We start from the raw sequence: 24,267 nt of genomic DNA on the forward strand, positions 1-24,267 counted from the left end.
GGCACCTGAACCCAAAGGGCGACGAGCATATGTATGTAAGGGCCCTTGATGAGTACGCAAAGGCTCCCGCCAAACAGCATCTGAGAAATCCCCCCGCGGGGCAACAAATCGTGTCTTTTTACCACGTACTTCCACCCATGGCTGCTCAACCTCATTCTGAACATCCACATGTACATCCATGTGTTGGACATCATGTAAAGGAGCATCATGCTCATCTTCCACGGGCAACTGCCCATCAACGATATCCTTGGTAGCAACAACTTGTTCTTTCTTAGGACATTCGGAGACAAAGTGGCCCATCTCACCACATTTGAAACAGTGGCCAGCAAATGTATCCCACCTCAATTCATACATTAAAGGTTGCAGCCCAGCCATATTGACACGCAAATGTGTCGGCCTAGGTCTCCCAGTATCCCACAACATGCATAGACGATTTCGGTTTCTAGATGTCATTCGAGGCACCACCAAGACATCACCGATACCTCGCATGAGACCTGGTAAAACACGCCAAAACATTGGTGGGAATTGTTCCACTTCAACGCAAACTGGGCAAGCCTGGCGCAACATATCTTGGTACTCTGCCATAGGCTTCCACGGAACCACATGAACCAACTGCCCATCCAAAAAGAGTGGCACCTGCTCCAAGACTGCCCTACGGGCTTCCGAAGTGCGAAAAAGTATTTCATAAAAGCCTCTCGGACCATCGTAAATCTCCTCAAGTGCCTCAGGCGACACCAAGCGGCCCAACCATGCTCTAAGACGAGGCAACAACGGAATACGCCCAGTAAAGAAGAAGATAGCAGCACGATCATGAAAATCTGCTAGCTGTTGTAGCAACAAAGAAGTCTCCATGCATACATCAGCCACACCACCATTATCTACTGCAGCCATTTGCACCCTATTTGCCTTCACATATTCTTGCAGAAGCTCACCAGTGATCTGCAGCAAACGTGCAAACTCCGGAGAACGTACCTGAGAACTTTCCTCTGCATTCTCTCCAACATTCACCGGAGTGTAGCTTGCATCAACATCAAGCCTTTGACGTTTTTGTTGCTCCGAGGCATCTGAAGCATAACCCACATCCTTCTCGATCATCTCCTCAATAAGATCCATGTTAAGGCTATTGGCAGCCATGCCACCAACAGCAGCAACCGGGTCATCCAAATCCATGTACAAAAGCAAAGAAAACCCGTTCTCTCAAACCCAAATTCAGCACCTGCTGCTGCAGTGCTGGCTGGAAACTCTTCTGTACCTGCAATACCTGCTGAAACCCTAATGTACCTGCAGTACTGGCTGGAAACTCTTCTGTACCTGCACCACCTGCTGAAACCCTACTGTACCTGCAAGTCACCTGCTAGAAAGCCTACTGTACCTACAGTACCGGCAGCTGGAAACTCTTCTGTACCTGCAGTACTTGCAGAAACTATTGTACCTGCAAGAACTCCTACTGTACTGCAGCACCTGCTGGAAACCCTACTGGACCTGCAGTACTTGCTAGAAACCCTAGTGTACCTGCTGTACTTACAGTAATACCTGGTTAATTCCGGGCCACAAAACTCTCTGCGATGTATTAGGCGACGGCGATGGGAGTGCCTTGGAAGTCCTCCAAGTTCTTTCTTCTTCTCTCTCTCTCTCTCTCTCTCTCTCTCTCTCTCTCACACACACACACACAGGTGAGAGCTGCAGCCAGAGGGGAAGCGAAGGAGAATCTGCTCTCTCTCACACACGTGCGCAGGCAAGCAGGTCCACAGGCGAGCAAGTCCACGCCATCTCTCTCACAACTCTCTCTCTCTCTCTCTCTCCCTCTCCGGGTGCATTTTACCTATTGGCACATAAGCACAAAAAGGCATAACAGAGGCCAGCATCGGAATCTCTATCTTTCTCAAGCGTGATGAAGCTGTGCATATGCATCATGTGGGACATTTTTCAGTAAAATGATGCAAGCTACATGTGGGGTTATGCATTACAAAAAATGAATCAGATTACATGTAGAAATGGGGCGAAAAGGGTGAAATGGAACCCATACCTGCCCGCAGAAACATATCTATCAACAGAGTCGGTCGCAAAGGGAAGATCTTCTGCATCTCCTTCCATAATGGAGCACTCCTTGAGGTCCTCTTTCTGTCTTGCCTTGGCAAGCTGATGGGGGGACTGGTCAAGGATGGTCACATTCTTGGCATCCACATACTTGACTATGCCCTGGGTGCAGAAGCCGGTCCCGCCCCCGACATCCACCGTGGTAAGATTAGGGTTATCAAGGTCTGCAGGCTCCAAGGCATCCTCCCTCATGTCTTCTGTCCAGTGACCCGGGTTTATGACGTGGTCGTACACTATAGATAGAAAACGGTAGAACCAGAATGCCTCCTGCTTGTGCTGTATGAAGCGAGGCTGGGAGGGAGACCTGGAAGTTGAAGCGGCCTGCACACAGAAAGCTCTCCTGCTGCTGCTGCTGCTGCTGCTTCTTCTACTTGTTGTTGATGATAGTGATGTTTCCATGAAACTTAGGTTACCTTTGCTGCAGAATTGATGGGCTTTGCTGGAGCTTAGATGAGAGAAGAAGATGGTCCCCCTTTGCTGCTGCAGAGGGAAGCCCTGGGCAGTTCTGAGGTAGCCTGAGTGAAGGCTCGCGGAGGAAGAGGCCAGTGAGAGGCCGTGCTCGGAGATGGCGGCCGCACAAGCCATGGCGAGAACTGGAACCGTAGTCGTGGACCGGTCACTGTAGACGTGTTTAACAGAAACAACAATGTATGCAGCTTGCACACGAGTGGTTTGGGAAATCTGCCACGTCTGCAGGATCGACAACCATTCAAACTTCAAGGCTCAACTTTCTTTCATCCGAATCTTCAGATTCTAGGTCTGAGGTAAGTTTGCAGACCTCCTGCTTTCAGGCCTCTTGAAGTTAGGGTTGCGACAAGGTGCTCCCGTTGTATGGCCACCGCCCTGCAAACCACTGGTCTTTAAGTTTGCAGACCTCCTGCTCTTAGGCCTCTTGAAGTTAGGGTTGCGAGACAAGGTGCTCCCGTTGTATGGCCACCGCCCTGCAAACCACCGGTCTTTCTAGTTCCCGCGGCCACCTCACCAAACATCTGCGATTACGTGGCTACCCCCTCTGTTACGTGCCGCCTGAGCTTGATTCAGTTCTGCCCATACGGTAAGCATGGAGCTACCCCTCCTAGCATAACTTTGGAGCATGGAGCCGGACACCTAGCACATGCACATGATGAAGATCTAGTAGGTAAGGATATGCTTGCATGCAATGGAACTCTCGAGACGAGAACGCTATGGCTCCTTGGCTAGCTCCCACTCTTTTTAGAGAACCCTATGTCTGGGTCGCTTTCGGATGCTAACACTATGCACAGCCTTCATGATTCGGTGATTGTAGATCTTAACGCCACCAAGGAGAGAACCGAGGACACTCCTACCCTCGCTGGTAAGAAATTTCTCAAAGCACACGTCTTCCTCTTGATGGTGGTCTGCCTAGAGTTCAAACGTGCCACAGAATGCAAAGCTTACCTATATTTCAAAGGTCGCATCCCAGCGAAAGATAATGGTTCTCAGTTGTGTTTCAAGGCAAAGCCTCTCTGGTCAGATACCACTTTGTTGGGAAGGACTTTTTTCAAGTGTTCGTCTGCATAGAGGAAAACCCTCTAGTCACTAGTGCCTACTTACAATGGTAGCCTAGTGCATATCATCCCATGGCACCCTCTAGTCTCTAGTGCCTACTTACAAAGGCAGCCTAGTGCATATCATCCCATGGTACCTAGCATTCAAACCCAAGCACATACTCCAGAATGAGTGCCCGGTGTGGGTCAACTTCCCAATCTTACCATACCGGAGGTGCCCATGGTGGCAGGCGTGTTGGGAAAAGTGGTTTATGCACCACCTCTAGAACTTAACGAAGGACACGATCCTCGTTGCAGCAGATACTACATGCTTTGGGATAGAAGGAATGATATCCCTGATGCACTCTCTCTCTCTCTCTACACCACCATAAGGAATTGAGTTCATGGCTATCAAGTTTGGCACGTTCCCTGACTCCTACTACAAATGCAAGCAAACACACCACTTCACCAAAGATTGCCCACAACAATGGCGCTCTTCTAGGACTAAGGCAAAGTCTTTAGATTCTCCACAAAAGAAGCATCAGAGCAGATCTAATATCCCCTCTGGTGATCAGGCTGGCTCCTCTGCTACTCTAGTCCCTCTTGGTGCACCAGAGCAGAGACATCTCATAAAAGCGACCCAAACCCACCAAGGCTTTCTGCCATGGGGGCAAAAGGTAAGTTCCCTAACACCTGCACTCCTAGGACCCTAATGTCCCCCCCAGTCAAGATAAGGCTTCACAAGAAAAAGGCAAGAGCCAAAGGTCATGCACTCATTTTGGGCAATAAGTTTGATGCGCTTGCAAATATATTGAGTTCAACGATCTAGAAATGTCCCAAGTCATCCCTCACACTGGTTAGTATGTCCATGCATGCAAAGGTCGGCATTCTCTCTTGGAATATCTAAGGACTATGTGCTACACGAAAACGTAGAGAAGCTTTAGATATGTTTGCTAAATGGCATGCAGATTTCTTATGCCTGCTGCACGAACTGAAGATAGGAGATGACTATCCCCTTAATCTCGAGAGGGGTGGGGCTTCTTTCTTCATTAATGCTCCAAGAAGCAGTTTGGGCGGGACAGCCATCTTGCTTAAGCATGGATGGACGTGTTGGGGCAGCAATTCAAAGATAAAAAGGGGCAAACCCTAGCTCTTAAGGTTAGCAAATCCTCTGTCCGCTTCACCCTCTACTCTATTTATGTACCAAGCTTCGCATTCGGTAGGTCATCGGCCATGTCAATCGGAGCTTCACTAGTCTCCAGTCAAGACAGGTAGTCCGCCACTGCATGGCTGGTTCCCGACGTGTGCACAATTTTGAACTCGAAGTCCTATAGGATCAACATTCATCGAGCCATTTTTCATGCCAAACTCTGCTTATCTACTTGATAGAGCAATGCAAAGTGATCCATATGAAATGTAAAATTGTTGCCTAGCAGGTAGGCGGAACTTACTGACCAAGTAAATCATCCTGAGTGCCTCCTTATGAGTGGTGGAGTAGTTCCACTCTACATCTGATAACCTCCGGCTGGCATAGTAGACTGGGCGGAACCACTTTTTGTTAGTTTCCTACATCAAGACACTCCCAATTGCCACATTCGATGCATCCACGAACACATGGAATGGCAATTCCCAATTGGGTGCTTGCACAATGGGGGCTTTGGTCAACTTCAACTTGAGGTGTCTGAATGTGATGCCGCATTCCTCCGACCACTCCAAGTTGGTGTGCTTTAGCTGCTGGTTTAGTGGCATCTTTACATGTGCCAGCTACTAGTTCAATGGCACTACTACATGTGCTAGGTACCGGAGCATCTAGCTATGCCATCGGACTTTCCCCAAAAATCTTCTCAACTCCTTCATATTTGTTGGAACCAGAGCTTTCCAAATCACCTCTACCTTGGCTGGGTCTACTATAATCCCTTCCTAAGACACTATGTGGCCAAGGAGCATATCGCTCTAAACTTCAAATGCACGTTTTGTTGGGTTCATGCTCAATCTAGAACCTTTACATTTTGATAAGCATGACGCGAGATGCGTCAGGTGTTGACATGACTTCCTGAAGACACTGAAGTCATCAATGAACACCTGGATGAAGCTTGCCAAATGCTCAATCTAGAACCTTTACATTTTGATAAGCATGACGCGAGATGCGTCAGGTGTTGACATGACTTCCGGAAGACACTGAAGTCATCAATGAACACCTGGATGAAGCTTGTCAAATGCTCTTCAAAAATTTCCTGAACCATCTCGTTGAAACGTGGTCAGAGCATTCTTCAGCCCGAAAGACATCACGTTGGATGTGAAGGCACCCCATTCGGTGACGAATGTTGTCTTCTCTCAATCCTCTGGTGCCATCTGGACCTGATTGTAGCCATTGAATCCATCCAGAAAGGAATACATTTCTTGGCCGGCTACTGCATCATCCAACAGGGAATCTGTGATCGACAGAGGGAAGGGGTCTATTTACGGTTGTGGCATTGAGCTTCCTACTATAGTCCACACAGACCCTGAGCTTTTGATTTTTCTTGGGGACAATCATGATCGAAGACAGCCAAGTTGCTTGATCGATCGGATATATGAATCTGACATAGCTTATCTTTCTCCTCCTTCACCCTTTTTGTGTAGTTCAGGTTCATCCGATATCTTTGCTGTCTGATTGGAATTGTGTCCTCCTTCATATTGATCCGATGGTAAAATCGGGGGTCAATGCCTTTCACGTCGGTGCAGCTCCATGCAAATACATCCTTAAAGGAAGTGAGTAATCCCCGAATCTCCTCTCGGAATGCATCATCCAATTTTGCACTAACTCAAACTATCTTTCGGTATGCCTCTATACCCAGATTCATTTCCATCAGATCATCTTCTTTGACCCATTTGGACTTCTTCAGGTCCTTTTTAAAAGCCTTCTCTATCGTATTGATTTGCTGGAGGTCTAATACACTGTCTTTGGCCAGTCCTTCGAAAAAGTATTGGGCCTCATCTAGACACTCCACCTGCCTTAGCGGATTCTGTTGACTCTCACTTGCCTCATTGTGTTGACTTTGGGTGTAAGATTCCTCCCCAGCCTCTCAAAATGTCCAGCATCTTCCCCTGTAATCAATCCCCTCTTCAGAAATATAAAAGACCTTGTTTCTAGCTGTTTTGACTTAGAGAGAGAGAATATTCTAGAGAGAGAATATTCAGATTTGGAATATTTGTAGATAGAAAAAATTCTCATCTTATTAAAATAAGTTCCCCTGAAACAGAAATTCAAAAAGAACTTTCCAATGTGTAATTGGAATTAATTGGAATTGAGTATGAAGGACCTTAGCCTAAGGGTCTAGATTTTCAGAAATTTTTGGATTATGGTCCAATTAAGGTTCCTATGGGCCAATAGCATCAATCCATGTGTAGGGAGGAGATAAATCCAATTTGTAAAAGAAGATACCCAAAAATGAGTAAATGCTCACATAAGATGAAGAGTTGAAAATGTACAAGGTTTATTAGTAAAAAAAACTATGAGCAATATTAAAAATATGAGATATTTTGGGTATCCAAAAATGAGTAAATGCTCACATAAGATGAAGAGTTGAAAATGTACAAGGTTTATTAGTAAAAAACTATGAGCAATATTAAAAATATGAGATATTTGGGTATAATGATTCCATTTTGACACATATGTAAGGAAGGGGAGTTCTTTAAAGGAGGTGCATATTTCACATGCTTGAATGAGTTTTAAACTCATAAAAATAGAGATATTTCATCTCTCCTCTCTCCTAATTCAAGTCTAGTTCCAAAAAGTTAGCTTAACTGACCTAAAAATGGTCAAAAATTGACCAAACTGATTTGGAAAATTCTAGAATCAGTTTGTTTGGTTAGGAGCTCAATTTTTCCTATAAATAGAAGCCTCCCCCTTGTTGAAAACTATATAGTGTTTATGTATCGTTACTCTACTCCACCTAAGCTAAGAACTGTGAATTCATTTAATAATTCACTAGTTTTTGGAGCTTCCCTCTTTCTTCAATCCCAATTGGTGGCTCCATCAACATACTTAACCAATTGATTGGTTGGGGGCCTCTACCGTGAACAAATAATCAAGCAATTTGTAAGGTAATTAGTGAATTTTGATCATTTTCTATAATTTCTCAATGTTTCTCTCTTCTTAACCCCTCTCAAGCTTGAGAAGCTTAATTGGAATGGTTTTTGAATGCTATTGAAGTTAATTGATGAATGGTAGTGAAGAGTTACATAATTTGATGAATGCTATTGAAGTTAATTGATTAATGATAGTAAAGAATTACATAAATTTTTATTTATGCTTAATCCTAATGATTTTTATGTAATTTCTCTCTCTCACTCAAGAAATGGTCATACTCATGACCCATTCTCAATCCAAATGAAGCTTTTCATAAAGCTTTTCCTTAATCCAAGATTAATCTATGCTTGAGGCCAAATTAATGGCTTTTTTCTATGCTTTTAGTTTATGTATTTCATGAATATTGATGATTCAATCCATTATGGATTAATGATCCAATTAGGGATCATTCTAATTATTTCCTTAATGATAAGCTTTATCCCTTAGAAAAATTGAGATTTATCAATCATAGTAGCGGAGCTATGGCAAAATTTTATAAAAATTTACACATAAAATAATTTCATTCAAAGCATGAAAAGAGGATTTCCTACCATATTCTAAGAGTTATCATCCTAGATTAATTGAAAGAATTTCATAGTAATCATGGAAAAATTGAATTTTTATATTATGCATAAAAGATAAATATTTTATTATAAAAGTGTTACTTTTAGCATAATTGAATTTCATGCATAGAGGTATGCATAAGAGAAGAATATTTTATTATAAAAGAGTTACTTTTAGCATAATTGAAATTCATGCATAGAGGTATGCATAAGGGATGAACATTTTGTTATAAAAGAGTTACTTTTAGCATAATTGAATTTCATGCATAGAGGTATGCATAAGAGATGAATATTTTATTATAAAAGAGTTACTTTTAGCATAATTGAAATTCATGCATAGAGGTATGCATAAGAGATGAATATTTTATTATAAAAGAGTTACTTTTAGCATAATTGAATTTCATGCATAGAGGTATGCATAAGAGATGAGTTAGGATGTGATAAGATGAGTTAAGAAGTGATAGGATGTGTATGGGATGAGGTAAGAAGTGTATGTGATGAGATAAGATGTATATGGGTTGTGATAGGGTGAGAATATGGATGTAAATGTGGATGTGTATGTATGGATGTATGCATGTAGATGTGAGTGTGAATGTGGATGTATGGATGTAAATGAGGATGTCGATGTAGATGCATGGATGGGATGTGGATGTATGCATGTAGATGTGAATGTAAGCATATAGATGTGGATGTATGGATATAGATGTGGATGTATGGATGTGAATGTGAATGTGGATGTGGATGTATGGATGTGGATATGGATGTGAATATATGATATGTGATGTGAAGGAATCTGAAGTGAAGAGATGGAAAATGAGGTGATTGGATAAGTACACATATAAATGGAATGTGGAATAAGTAATGTGGATTAATGAGGGATAATGTGGAAAAATGAGAGTTAATATAGAAACTGTATTTGTAAACTGTTTGTAAATGCTGTTTGTAAATGGCTATTTTATGTCAAGAATGCTGGGGAAGCATTTTGACCGTCTTGTGATTAAGGTCGTGGAGACCTAACTGATAAAGTTGCATCTGCTAACGGAGAGTCAATGGAGGACGTCTCATGTAGCAAGGTCGGCCGAGGTCTTAACCAGCCTCGGTTCGATTAAAATGGTGAGCTTCCGGTACGGTGGATGAGGGACCAAGGAAGCGGCCTATGAGTGAAGCGCTAGGTCACCTCCGAAAGGATCCTAGAGGGTGCTGACCATACGGTGCTCGGGCTCTGGGTCGCCTAGGATACCCACGTGTGCGTCGAGGAAGATATTGGAACAAGGAGTAAGAATTGTTTTTCTGAAACCGGGCATGGATCTGGTTGATTGACCTTGCTGGTCTTCAATGGATGAGTCCATGGCTCTTTTTATGGATCTGTTGGTTGATCTTGCTGATCTTCAACGAGAGTCCATCTTGATTTTTATAAGTGATTATATTGCCGAGTATTATGGGCTAGGAACTATTGAAAAGGCCCCTGAGTGGACAGGTGGTGAGCGTTCTAGTTGCCAATGATGCCATAGATACTCTGAAGAAGGAATGATGGGAAATTTGAGAATCAACCGGATAAATTGGAAGACTGTGATCAGTGGTACTATGGTTTCATTAAAGGATTGTTTTAAAGTTAGCTGATGCTAAGAAAAAGGCAATTTCATATTGGGTGTGTAAGTGGTGTGCCTAATTTTATGTTTGCATGAACTTCCGGCTAGGGGACCTTGGAACTCTTTTCCTTGGTACCCGGGACAAAACCTAACCAAATTCCATATTGGATCCTGTTGCATGACGAATGAAGATCAATACAAGGATGCAACAAAAAAGACACTTAGGGCTCTTGAAAAGAGTTCCAAGTTGTAGATGAATGTGGGAGAGGGCTTGACAATAATCCCACATGGGAACTTTTGGGAGTTCTAGAGTTTTTGTATAAAAGGTGGCCCATTTGAGAGCTAGAGAGGACTCTTTGGTCATTTGGTTGAGAGGCTCATAGAGAGAGCTTGCTCCATAGCTCCTTCTCATGTGCTCTCCCAAGGCTCTCCATCTCCATTCATGCTTCAATCTTGTACTCTCTATTCTCTACATTTTCAATGATATGAGGTTATGGTCTACACACTTTTGCTAATCTAGATTTCTTAATGATGTTTTGATGCTAAAATCTGATTTGTAGAGTGCATGTGATGAAGCTTGTGCATGAAATAATGTGTAGTTGAGGCTTGTGTGATAGCTCTTTGTATGTTAGATTCTTTGCATAAGTTGCATTTTTGTGCTTAAGTGTAGCCTAATCTTGATGCTTTGATTATGTTAGATTGATTGCTTGAGTGTTGAAGAAGGATTGAGTAGGACAAGAAGTCATTAGTATGTGGTTAATTAATCTTCTCCCATTCGGGATAGCCTCTATGCGCTAACCGGGTTACATTCACGGATTGACAAAGTGTGTGGGTTGGAGTGTAGCCTCTGCTATGCTATGATGTCCCAAACAATGGCGCCGCTGCCGGGGAACGCACACCTAAGTTAGTGAAGGGTGTTAACCATTACTTCTTACTAAGTGCTCCATTGATTGCAAAATCGTGGATTAGGGTAGATTAGAGTAGAGTTTGCAAGGGCATTGAGTGTGTGATCTCAAGGGCGCCTTGTGTGTTTTCGATTTTTTGATTAGAAGCAAAAAAAAACAAAATTAATTAAAACCTCATTGCGGTAGAGAAATCCCGCTACTAATCAGATTTAAGTACTTTCTGTTTTTGTATTTTTGACGGGGTTGGCGAGAGATAGGTAGGAAGTAGTGGAAGCGGCCTTCTTTCTTTTATTGTTTTGTTGTTTTGTTGTTTGGTGGGGAGGTGTCTGCAGCAAAGATATATATATATACATGCATCTGTATGGCGGCCAGTTGAAGCGCAACCAAAGGCGGCAGATTCGTTGAAGGGCCGTGAAGCGGACGAAGGCGAGGGAGAAAAAAAAACGTTAAAATAATAATTATTAAAAAAAAAAGACCGGCTGCTGCAGGCAGTGTAGTCGGGCTGCAGCAGTAGTGGATGTAGGTGGCTGGAGAGAAGGCAGCGCGGAGTAGCCGGCGTGGAAGGCTGCCTGGAGGCCTTTATATAAACGCTGAAGGCGTAGCAGTGGCTGCGTTGGCAGAAAGCGGAGGAAGCGAAGGGTGTGGGCGCAGCTTGTAGACGGCAGCTGGAGGCGCAGCAGCGAAGGTGGCGGTGCGTGGCTGTTGAAGGGGCCGGCGACTCTGGCGGAGCAGCATAAGAGCAGACGGCCGGCAGAAGGGAAGAGAGAAGGAGCAAGCGGTTGACTCTGGTGAAGGAGAGAGAAGGAGAGGAAGGCGACTCTAGTGGTGCAGCTGGCAGGAGGCGCAGAAGAGGGAGCGCACGTGGAGGCATTGAAGAATCCGGAAGTGGGGGCACAGCGCAGAATCCGGGAGCCGGGAGGCGGCAAAGATAAGGTAGGTGCAATTTTTTATTTTTTATTTTTTTTATTTTTATTAATTTTTCATGTTTTTTTATGTTTTTAAATAAAAAATAATAATAATAAATATAAAAAACAAAAAAATAATATTTTTTTAAAAAGAAAAAAAGAGAAAAAGAGATTTAAAAAAAAGAAAGAAAAAAGAAGAAAAAAGAAAAAGAAAGAAAAACAATTAAATTAAAAAAAAAAGAGAAAGAAAAAAAAAGAGGGAAAAAAAAGAAGAAAAACAATTTTTATTTTTGTAGTTTGAATCCATTTTTTAAAATTTCTGTAAAGTCTTGCATAATTAAAGTAGCTTGCATGTTTTATTTGTATTTTTTTAGAATTTTGTAATTGCGTGCATAATTAGTAGATTTATATTTTTTGTAATTGGCACGAAATTTATTAGTAAAAAAAAAAACCAAACAAACAAACAAACCAAAAAAAAAACAACAAAAGGAGAAAAAAACAAAAGAAAACAAAAGAAAATTTAAAAAAAAATTATAAATTAAGTGTTTTTAGGAGTCTACTTTTTTGCATATTTTGTAATTCTTCATTTTTTTAATTTTTTGCATAATCAGTGTAACCTGCATTTTTTAATTTTTGTAACTTTGTGCATAATTAGTATTTTTTTAGTGTGATTCATAATTTTTGTGTTTAAAAAAAAAGTAAAAACATAAAATCATTAAATTATTAAAAAAAATTATTTAAAAAAATAATAATAAAAAAATAGGATAGATAGTTACGCCACACATACTCATTTTAGTTGCATTTAGTGATTAGGTAGGTTAAATATATATATATATACAAAAACAAAACAAAACAAAAACACATAAAAAACCAAAAAAATTTGACCTTATGCACTTGCGGTCGGGACGTCTTATAGATTCTGCCATAGGGCCTAGGGCACCTTCTAGAGTTCCTACGCAGGAAAGTGGGACCCAATCGGTAGGCAATTTAGCAGACATTGCTGAAACCCTTTCTGAATCCCAATCCGATACCCTTTCCTTCAGAACAACTAGTTCATTGTCCATGGACAATCTAGGGCCGTCAAATAGTCAGTCCGTAGCCCCAAATAGGACACCCGCAAGATCTTTTAATCCATTTGAAGCCGACACCATGGGGTTAACACTTAATGTGAGACTCCAATATGTCTACACAAATGCTCAAGGAGCTGAGATCTTTAGAGATCCACAACAACGGTATCTTGTTAAGATCGCAGACATTTTCTCAGAACTTGATAGAGCACCTCTAGTCAATGACCAGGGTAACATGTACATGGGTGGAGATGGTGTTCGCTACGAAGTCACCTACCATCCAGAAAATGTAGACAAATTAGGGGAGCTCTCTAAAATCGAGTTCTTAGACTTATCAAAACTTTCCAGAGCAAGGGAGTCTAGAGATGACTGGCTCATTGAGCCGGACATGCCTGGACCCTCCAATGCCCAGTCCTCAAAGCCATCCATAGATGATTTACTTCTTGTAGATCTAAATTTGGAAAGGGATAGGAAAGGCAAGTGTAAAATGGATCAGGGGGTTGAGAACCAATGGGAGTTTGTACGACAAATTCCAGTGACAAAGGTCTTACAGGATGACCCACTTCAAGAGGTCTATAAGGACTCTTTAGAGGGATATTATGCCACAACTAAATTGCCACAGCTAGATCTTCCTCTAGCTCATGTGGTGGTAGTTGAGAAGCTTGCAGGACACATGAACAGAATAATTGATAAATGGGCCAATGAATACCGAACCTTAGATTGGAAAGAGATTCGGGAACTCACGTGGAAAGGACAACCATTATTCATGGAAGTGTTCTCAACAAATACAGCCAAACCAGGAGAGACAGCCTTTCTTGGAGAAACTGTTGCTCCTCCCCTACAAGAGTTCACTAGAGAGGGACCTTCAACATCTAAGTGGACCACTGCTAGTAGCCCAACTCTAGCACCAAGATATCGCCCTACACCAAATGTGCGACCACCGGTCACACCACAACAACATCTTTCTCACTATGATAATCGGAGGGTAGGGGAGCCAACTCGGCCTCCCATTAATGCACCTCCTGAAATGCGGGTGACAAGATCTTTGGAGGGGTTTGGTGAGGCTGGTAATAGGGTACCCACACCAATTTTGGATGCATGTGGACCATCTTTCCAAAGAGAGGAACAATTCCCACTGAGAGTGAGAGGCCGTAGGCCCTATGATGAGTATTCAAGACAAGTAAGGCCATCAACTCTTCAGAAACTGGTAAAGAAGTATGAAGGGTCGGGAGATCCATACGACCATGTAGCAGCATTTAGGCAAGCAGTTCGAGCTGAGCAAGTGGCTGATAAGCATACTCAAATTGAGGGATTTGGACTCACTCTTGAGGGAAAAGCCCTGGCTTGGTTTCAGGCATTAGAGGCTTCAGACAAATCTTCTTTACGAATTTTGGAAGAGAGATTCATTGCTGCTTTTTCCTTGATGGAAATTCAACATGACACGGTAGCACACATCTACTCTTTCAAGCAAGGCGAGAATGAGAGTGTTAGAGACTGTGTAAATAGAATGAAGCAGTACATTAATCGTTGCCCAGAAGATGAGAAGCCCGCCCAAAGTCGATTAATTTCTCTCTTCTTAAAAGGACTCAAAAATTCAACACTGCATACACATCTCTATGCGAAGAAGCATACAAATTTCAATGAGTGTTGCCATGATGCTATGGATTTCACTGATAACTTCAAATTCCAAGATGGGTCTGGCCCAGAGGTGAAACCTAGAGATCAGTGGAATGATGACCAAAGTTCAGGGTCTAGTGCGCTAGTAAATCCAGACCAGATAGCTAACCTAGTACTAAGGAGACTGGGACAGACCTATCGCCCACCCTTGCAGCCACAACAACAGCAGCAGAGAATGAGGAGTGTACTTCCTACACGTCCTCATCTTTGTGGAGCATGTGGCGGTAACCATAAAACAGAGGAATGTAATACCTTTTCTCCTCTAGTCACAAACCAACCCACAAAAAATGGTGCCAAGCCTGTGCTTGGAACTTTACCCATACCACATAGGAATGTACTCGCATTGCGAGAATGAGACACGAACATGAGCAGCCAAGGGGTGGAGTGGCTCCACAAATGTATCAACAGTATACTAATTTTGAACGTAAGCCACCGATGGCACAAGAGCAAGCACGACCTGTTCTTGGTGCTCAACCTCCTGCTCCAGGGACTACTCCTGTGAGGGTTGTTGACTACGACAATTCAAATACGTGTAGAGAATTGGTAAACCCAGGCTATGTGGAGGAGGAATATGTATCATATTCATCCAAAGAAAATCTCTTTGAAAGTCCCGTATACCCAAACCAAGCACTGGAGACTCAACCAGGGGAACAAAACTCTTTGATGTTGCTAGGCGGCTACCAACCTAGGACTCTAGGCCCCTCAGGTCAATGGTGGCAGCCAAGGAAAGTAGAGGCCAAACCAATGGGCCCTTGTTATGAGTGCGGAGAACCCCATTGGGCTCGTGATTGTCCACATCGCTCAAGGCAAGCATCTCGATCCAATACAACAGTACAACAGTTTCTACCAATTGAAAGATATTGTCTAGGGTGTTGTGTAGAACACTTCCCAAAGGATTGTCTGCTGAAACCACATGAGGAAGGCACCTCTCAACCAAAGGTCTCACTCAACCTTGTAGGGGCAGTTCCATCACCACCTTCATCTGAGAATGAGGATGTCGTGCCACTTAGAGTCATGACTAGATCACAGACACGAAACGCAGAAATACAGACTGATGAGACACCTCGAACTAGGGATGCAAAGACAAATCTAGTGGACAAGACCCTACAGTCCAATAGAAAAAAAACCACTCGGAGGAAGAAGAACCGAAACAAGCAAACTAAAAGTGCATCCACTAGTTCTCAAGAAGCCTCTAAACAAAACATGAGGGATAAAACTTTTACATCCCAAGAAGTGCGTGAGGAACATCAACCTCAACCTGAGCTTAGTGCTAAACAAGATGAGGCTAGTACGACTGAGGATAGTTCTGGGGGTTCTGTTTTTGTGGATAAAGTGAATGAGACTCTAGATGCCATCATTGATGCTCATAGAAGTCGCATTGCAGCTTTATCTGAGCTACCCAAGAAGCTTCAAGAATACCCAAACCCTCGTGAGGAGAAGATCAATCTAGCTGTACATCAGCAACTCATTAGGGAAGCTCAGTCAATACTTGAGGGACCACCACCACCTATTCCTTGGGGCCCAACCTCTCTTAAGCCAACATTAGAAACCATACCAGAAGTGTCATCAAGTCAGGAAATGAAAAGTGAGCTCATTTCACGAGCTCATAGCGAAAGGTCTGCACCAATTGACACCCAATTGAAAGGGGGTAATCTGCCACCACCTAGCCTTGTCTTCCCATGCAATGATGAAGTTATTGATGCTAATGAGGACATGGCAAATGAGATGTGGGCCGCAGTTCATGAGAAAGTTAATGAGAACATGTCTTCTATTAGTTCGCCTCCATTCTCTGAGGTGGATTTTACCAGGGGCACGGAAAACAACTTTGGACGCCCAAGCATCCAGGAGGAAGTTCAAACAATTGTTTCTCATAGAAGTAAGCAGACAATGAAAACCTTACCATCATATCTGGGAGAATATGAGAACTGTTCTCAAACCTTGAGGATACCCTCCATGCATAAAAGGTTGACAAAGGAGAAGGATATGAGTATGGTGCAAGCTATTTTGTCAGCACCAGTGGCTTGTACCTTACCTTTGCTTGATTTGATAAAAATTTGACCTGAGTTGTGGAATGATATTGCCACATGTTTGTCAGAGCAGGTATTGCTACAAAAGGGTCACCATGAGTGTACTATACACCCTAAGACAAAGCATGTTATGCCAGTTCCTATCAACAAAGTAGGAAAATTTTGTGAGGACGATCAGGGAAATGCTACCCTCCCATTAGAAGTGCGAAAAGTAGTTTCAACTGCAATACTTGATAGTGGTGCAGGAGTGGGCATTGTGACAAGGTCCATTTGGGAAAAGTGGGGCAAACCAGCTATTAGGAGTACCAGGATGCGCTTGCAGCTAGCAGATGGAAGCTTAGAACATCCCCTTGGGCTGCTTGAGAACATATTGGTCACCACATGTGGGATTGAATATGAGCACACCTTTGCAGTAGTGGATTTTGGAAAACATCCAAACTATGAAGTGATATTGGGTAGACCATTCATGCGACAATTTCAAATGATTCAAGATTGGGGATACAATTATTTGTACCTCCGACATGATTCTGTCATCACAAGGGTCAACCTAAGGAATTACTCATATCGTGATGTAACAAGGTCTCCAATAGATGAGGTTGATTCTGCTTCATCTGAGGGCTCAAGAGTTACATTGTCAGACGGGCGAGAAGATCTGTGGATGTGTGGAGCCTCATGTAGGGATTTCAACACTGAGAGACTTAAGGGTAATCGAAGTGTATCAGATGAGGCATACACTCCACAACCCTTCCCTGAGCATTTAATTGATCCACTAGAATGGAGTCATGTCCTTGCAACGTTATCGACATGTGCTTTACCAAAGCCAATTCAATTTTGTGACTCAGATGGATATGACATTATTCCTATACGAATGGTACAACCACGTGATCTTCTAGATGATTTGTACTATAGGGATGCATCAACAACAGCTCTGCATATAGAGGAAGTAACTGCTACTCCACGAGCTTTATTATGTCAAAAGGGTGGTGTTTCTACCCTACACAACCCACTTTCAAAATCTGCTCTTGAAGCTCCAACACAAATGATGTGGATAATTGATGATGAGTACTCAAGTGAGGGCCATGGTGGCTGGCATGTTCCAACTACTCTAGTTGCTGCTCAAAGAAGGCCGGGCAAGAAGGAATTATCAATGTGGCTACCCAAAGATGCGTACAAACTTGTACCATCTAGTCCAGTTGCTAAGCCTCTTAAGAAGCACATCATTTCCAAGCCTAAACCTCGGATTGTTACTCGGCGGATTGTTACTCGATGGGTCCCAAAACATGTTCTTAAAGCACAAGGCTATTATGAGGGTGCACAGCAACTTGGCTTCCAAAATGCCATGCTTTGCTAGGGGTAAAAGAGTGTTTCAGAAAGATTCCAAAAGCCACCCTTGATTTTCCATATCAGTGGGTGCAAAAGAACTCAACACAAACTCTTCAAGATAGGATAGGTGGCTGTGATAGCTCCTACAAATCTACTTGTGTTGATCTTCCTAAAACATGTAATGAATCACCGGTTGTCCCAAATTCTCCATATTACACAATTCCATCATCAACTGGTGTACCTAAGATAAATCCAACTTCAAAGGAGTCTCATTTGCCTAAAACCAAAGATAAGGCATTAACACTACAATTGACGCTCTTTGGTAGATCATGTTTGAATAGTGTGGTTCCTTATGCCTTTAGAGAATTATGTTCTTTTTGAGTAATCTCCACCACCAGGGCAAGGGTAAGCTCAGTGACTCCACAATAAGATCGACAAGCCAGGGCACTTTTCTCCCACTGGGTTTTTTCCCCTCGGCTATATTTGGTGATTGGTACCAATAGCAAATTTTATTCTTTTCTTTTCTTTTCTTGTTTGTTAATAAAAATTTTGCAGAGATCTCCGCTAAAAAAAAGAGCATCAAACACGCCCCAATAGTCCACCTATCGTGCACACAAATTAGGAAGGGGGGAGACATGCTACGCCTACAAAAATCAAGGAGGAGCAATCTACACAAAATCAGCAATGCATCAATGCAAACGAACAACATCAACAGGGCACTACAACAGGTGTATTCAAATCTTAATCTTTATTTCTTTATGTGCTTTTATCTTTCGAATATATGGTTTGCATGTTCACACAATGTTGGCTGGTTTAAGTTTTTGATTAGTTGTTAAAATATGGTGAGTGAATTCTAGACTCTTAGAAGACTTAGTAAAAGATATTTCTATCCAAAGACAGTGTAGGATATATACCAATGGAGTATGCTAAGATCTTATGCTTTCAAGGTATATTAGTTATCCCTAGTGGTAGCTACCTCTTAGATATGAGCTAGGTGCTAGGATTAATAAAAAGTTTTATGAAAATATACCATAAAAAAATATATACAAAGTGAATTGAGACATGACGTGTCTACAACCATGTGGAATGCTTGGTAGGACCTGGGGTTGTCTTGGCACCTTGGGGCCGATGCCTTGGTTTCCATGGGGTGAACACTGATGTCTACAAGCTTTAGAAAAAGATCTTTGAGGAAACTATCGCCTTGATAGATGTTGGTAGGACTCTGGGGTACACTATGGGCCCTCGAGACCGATGCCCTCATCTTCATGGGGTACTCCTTAGGTCATAAAAGAAAGAAAAAGGGTCTGTCGCCCTTGAGATACTTAGTGGTCTTTAGATTCTCTTGGCGGAGGTCTCTTGGCCATTGCTTGGGTCTCTTTGGGATGGAACCTTAATCTTTATCACCTTCTACACACACATCAAAAAAAAAAGAGAGAGAAAAAAAAAAGAGTTCCAATCACCTTTGCTCATATTTAGGAGTAGGTTTGCCACTTAGGAATAACTTAAATACTTGTAGGACATTGAGACTGAGATCATAACCGGCGGTGTACAAAGCACACTTGCCTTTGCATAGCACTATCTACCACTTAAGTCTCACTTTAACTAGTCTTTACTCACCTATTTTAGTACTCATTAAAACTTTAATCAGCCTTGCACTTGTATGCTCACGTGTGAAATTATCATTGCTGGTTTTTCTTTTCTTTTTTTCAATAAAAGACTTTACTTGTATCCGTTGTTTTTTTTGTTGCAGCTCTTGCTACTACCGCGCTCGAGGACGTGCGCAAAATAGGAAGGGGGGAGTGTTGCATGACGAATGAAGATCAATACAAGGATGCAACAAAAAAGACACTTAGGGCTCTTGAAAAGAGTTCCAAGTTGTAGATGAATGTGGGAGAGGGCTTGACAATAATCCCACATGGGAACTTTTGGGAGTTCTAGAGTTTTTGTATAAAAGGTGGCCCATTTGAGAGCTAGAGAGGACTCTTTGGTCATTTGGTTGAGAGGCTCATAGAGAGAGCTTGCTCCATAGCTCCTTCTCATGTGCTCTCCCAAGGCTCTCCATCTCCATTCATGCTTCAATCTTGTACTCTCTATTCTCTACATTTTCAATGATATGAGGTTATGGTCTACACACTTGCTAATCTAGATTTCTTAATGATGTTTTGATGCTAAAATCTGATTTGTAGAGTGCATGTGATAAAGCTTGTGCATGAAATGATGTGTAGTTGAGGCTTGTGTGATAGCTCTTTGCATGTTAGATTCTTTGCATAAGTTGCATTTTTATGCTTAAGTGTAGCCTAATCTTGATGCTTTGAATATGTAAGATTGATTGCTTGAGTGATGAAGAAGGATTGAGTAGGACTAGAAGTCATTAGTGTGTGGTTAACTCATCTTCTCCCATTCGGGATAGCCTCTATGTGCTAACCGGGTTGCATTCACGGATTGACAAAGTGTGTGGGTTGGAGTGTAGTCTCTTTGCTATCATTACAGTGGTTGGGCGGTTGGCTAACCCATGGGATCGGATGGGGTTAGGTTGGACTGATGGATCCGTAAATCGAGACTCAATGTCTGTTATTACGATAGGAAAAGTAAATCCCGGATAGTAATTGTTCTATGGATAGGAATCAACGGATGTGCCTCTTGATGGGGAAAAAAGCGTTGATCCCAATGATCTAAGTGCAAGTTTCTTCTTTGATCCGACCGAGTATCTGTATAGGTGCAGTCGGATCAGCGTGATCAGTAATGATCTTGACTACATTAGAGTAAAAAGTTATCCTGGTGGAATCGCCCGTGCTTTCCGGGTAAGGGAAGTTTTTCCGAGTTCGGTTTTGGAAAAAGCAACGGATTAGTCTCTTGTCCGGATATCTGTGGACGAGGCCTCGAGTGTGGGACCCTGCCCCGCACATGAAGTGCTACTTCTGCTGCTAGTACCCCGAATCCATTGCGCGGTGGGGACAGGGATCTCACAGTTGGTATCAGAGCAGGTTTTGAAAGCTAATAAAGATAATTAAATTCTTATCTAAAATTGGTAATAAGAATTCAGAAACAGCATTTTCATAATGTATTTTCATTCCGTAAGCTTCTTTAATGAAGAAATTTTAATTAAAGAAATTGTTTTTATAGATGGAAGTTCCACATTTATCTGGTATTCCCGACCTCACCCAGTCTCAAGATATGATTGCATTTGCCTTCGAGCATCTCATCTCTTCCGCTTCAACTCAAACAAGCCGAGCAAGACTCGCACTCCATTTCGCGGATTTATATTTTCCTACCCCAGCGGAGATAATACAGCATAAGTGGTTTGCAGGGCAATATGTCCACGCCCATTGCAACCTCCGTACAATGCTGTGGCAGAATCTCTCATTGACTATGATCCTGTTAAAGCTGAAAATGGTGCGTGGTGTCATTCTATATCATTCGACACCTCGAAATTTCAGACTTTCATGTCGAATTTATAGACTCCTTAGTCGATTTATCCCTAAGGAGAAAATAATAACTCCCTTCGCAGTTAGAGAACTTATGTAACAGGGCATGACTATGGCCCAGTACCGTCGTCTTATGCGTCTCTCGAGGAGATTTTGAATTTTGGAGCCAAGCCACTCTATGTACTTATTGCAACTTGTATATAAATATACAAATGTTTTTTTTAATGGACGATCGGATAAAGAAAAATCTATTTATCAGACTTAAGTCATAGATCTCCAATAAGATCAACTGAGGAGCCAATTATGTCAAAAGTTTATCAAGACGCACAAAAAGGTTGTAATTGTTTGATATAATTCATACAAATTGTTAATTCAAATTGAAATTCGTAAATTAGTAATTGGGTCTTCAATTGGAAGTACCGCAATTGTATGGAACCCTGACTTACTTGAGACCTAGACATGATGGTATTTACCTTATAGTTTCGAGTATCATGACTATCCGTATATACCGAGGGTATAACTGCAGCTCTTTACCGGTAGTATATACGAGTAAATCCAAGACTTGAAATTATAAGCGTTAATGCTATCCAGATGATGATTTCGAATGTGGTTGATATGATTTTTAATTCTGTTTGGGAACTGATGAATTGATTTGGATTCTGATTGAAAAATGATGATCCCTGAAAATGGGTTGAAATGTAATAAGCTGAGCGAAACCACAATGTGGATGATTGGGAGGACGAGTCCCTGTAATGATAAATGATGAAAATGATTCAGCAAATCACTATGAGATTAGTGGATTGTGCTGTCAAATTGCTACTGTTAACACTTGACCGTTAGATCAAGTTAAGGGATGACAAATTGAGAACTTGCTTAACTTAAATTCCGTGGAGGAATGTTCAGAAGGAAATTTTTCGGTCTAATGGACCATTATCGTGTTAAAGATATGAATGATATGATCTGAATGAATTGTTATTTAATGATGAGTTCTATATAAGGGATATTTATCTCCATATTCTGTTGGGTTGACCGGAATATAAGGAACCCCAGAATAAATTGGATCTTAAAGCAAAAGAGTTGTCCTCTACTTGTTGCGAGATGAGGACATCTTGCACCTTTTAAGTGGGGTAGAATGTAAGATTCCTCCCCTAGCCTTAGAGGTATACAGCAGTAAGAATCTCCCTTTCTGATCTTATAATTATTCTCTCTCTAAAATAAAAGAAAGATTCTGTTTAAAAAGGGAAGACACTTTCCCCAGAATACTTCTCAAGAGTCACGCCGGTTTTAAGGATTCAGAACAATGAGTTCAGAAGTGAAAATCGGTATTTTGGATACCAAGGTTTTGGTTTTCATTTGAGTACGGCCCAAAAGAAGTTCTTTATCTCTTGGGGAGTATAAGAAGTTATTCCCTAGATATTGTGAGTCTTATATCTGAATTCAATGAAAGTAGGTGACTTAGCCTACAAGCTTCTTTTACCTCCTCATCTCAAAGTTCTTAATGTATTTCATAGAAATATGTGCCAAACCCAAATCATGGAAAGACGGTAAAACTTCAGTGACAAGATACCGTTGGCTTCTAAGTTACGCTAGTTCCTTCCTTTATATAAGTCGTAACTTTTACCTGTCGCTCACAGTAATCTTACTTCCATTGATCTCCCTTCTTCTTAATCTCCTTCATGGCTTGGCAACAAGAATTAGTTTTATCCATGATGATTTCTCACCTTCAAGACGCAAGCGAGTCTGTGAAAAAGATTTTATAGAACAGTATGAGCGCTCACTTTTCCTCACTTGGGAACGTCTGTAGCTCAGACCAAATGGCGGACCTATCAAGACATAACTAGGGTAACACCTTGGGGTCAGCAGCACTTTCGCAACAATGTCCGCTTGGCCATGGTTATTGAAGCCTTGGGTTTGGGTCCTCGATACTACTGCGTCATGAGATCAAGACATCTTGGGTTTTCTGAGCGGGTCTTCTTACTGGCGTGTTTTCTTCCTTATCAGAAGATATGCCTTTACCCCGTTTTTGGTTTACCTCTCAGAGGTCCTTTTGTTAGAACACCTCATACCACTGAGATAGGCGCGGCAATAACCAACAGAATCATTCCCATAGATGAGTTACCTTATACGTGCGCAGCTTGTGAGTGCTGCTTTTGTGATCATATGATCTCGGGGGGTGCACCTCAAAAAATGTAAGTCTACCACGTGCGATCATTAGGTGGGATTTTTTTAATCCAAAATATTGGGTAAATTTACAGAAATACAATTACAAGAGGGGTATTTTAATTGTACTTTGGAAAAAAACCCGTAAGTCTATAAAGAAAAAGGGGTAGTTTTATTAGCTCAAAATTCACAGATAAGGGGTTTTTTAAATACCCCTTGAACGCACGTCGTAGGAGGGGCTTCCATATAGTGCACCCCCCGAGCATATGATGGACGGGCTTATGGAAGTGTGAAGAGTTCTTCTATCTGTACTGTATATGTTTCAAGAATGAATAAAGTTTAAATCTTGTTCTTATCTCGAATCTTACTCTCTTTAAGACTTTTTTTTTGTGGTTAATCTTAATTAATTTTTCTCTAAGTCTCATATTCGTGCATCTTGCGAAATTATCCCAAGTTTGCGAGATGAGGACATCTCGCGTTTTTCAAGTGGGAGTGAATGTAAGATTCCTCCCCAGCCTCTCAAAATGTCCAGCATCTTCCCCTGTAATCAATCCCCTCTTCAGAAATATAAAAGACCTTGTTTCTAGCTGTTTTGACTTAGAGAGAGAGAATATTCTAGAGAGAGAATATTCAGATTTGGAATATTTGTAGATAGAAAAAATTCTCATCTTATTAAAATAAGTTCCCCTGAAACAGAAATTCAAAAAGAACTTTCCAATGTGTAATTGGAATTAATTGGAATTGAGTAACAAGGACCTTAGCCTAAGGGTCTAGATTTTCAGAAATTTTTGGATTATGGTCCAATTAAGGTTCCTATGGGCCAATAGCATCAATCCATGTGTAGGGAGGAGATAAATCCAATTTGTAAAAGAAGATACCCAAAAATGAGTAAATGCTCACATAAGATGAAGAG

At 41.8% G+C, this 24,267-nt stretch overlaps 1 protein-coding gene across 1 annotated transcript in view; it reads right to left on the reverse strand.

Annotated features, from left to right (window-relative positions):
* Positions 1 to 3,138, reverse strand: part of LOC147613082 (2-methyl-6-phytyl-1,4-hydroquinone methyltransferase 1, chloroplastic-like) — a 46,135-nt gene extending 42,997 nt beyond the window's left edge. The window contains exon 1 of the mRNA XM_086782380.1: positions 2,027 to 3,138. Coding sequence (XP_086638506.1) covers positions 2,027 to 2,682 — 656 coding nt within the window. The 5' untranslated portion in view covers positions 2,683 to 3,138. The remainder of the gene's footprint in view (positions 1 to 2,026) is intronic.
* Positions 3,139 to 24,267: the final 21,129 nt, after the last annotated feature.

Source organism: Cibotium barometz, chromosome 44 (assembly GCF_041138505.1).
Source record: "Cibotium barometz isolate CiBa-2024 chromosome 44, ASM4113850v1, whole genome shotgun sequence".
Taxonomy (NCBI): domain Eukaryota; kingdom Viridiplantae; phylum Streptophyta; class Polypodiopsida; order Cyatheales; family Cibotiaceae; genus Cibotium; species Cibotium barometz.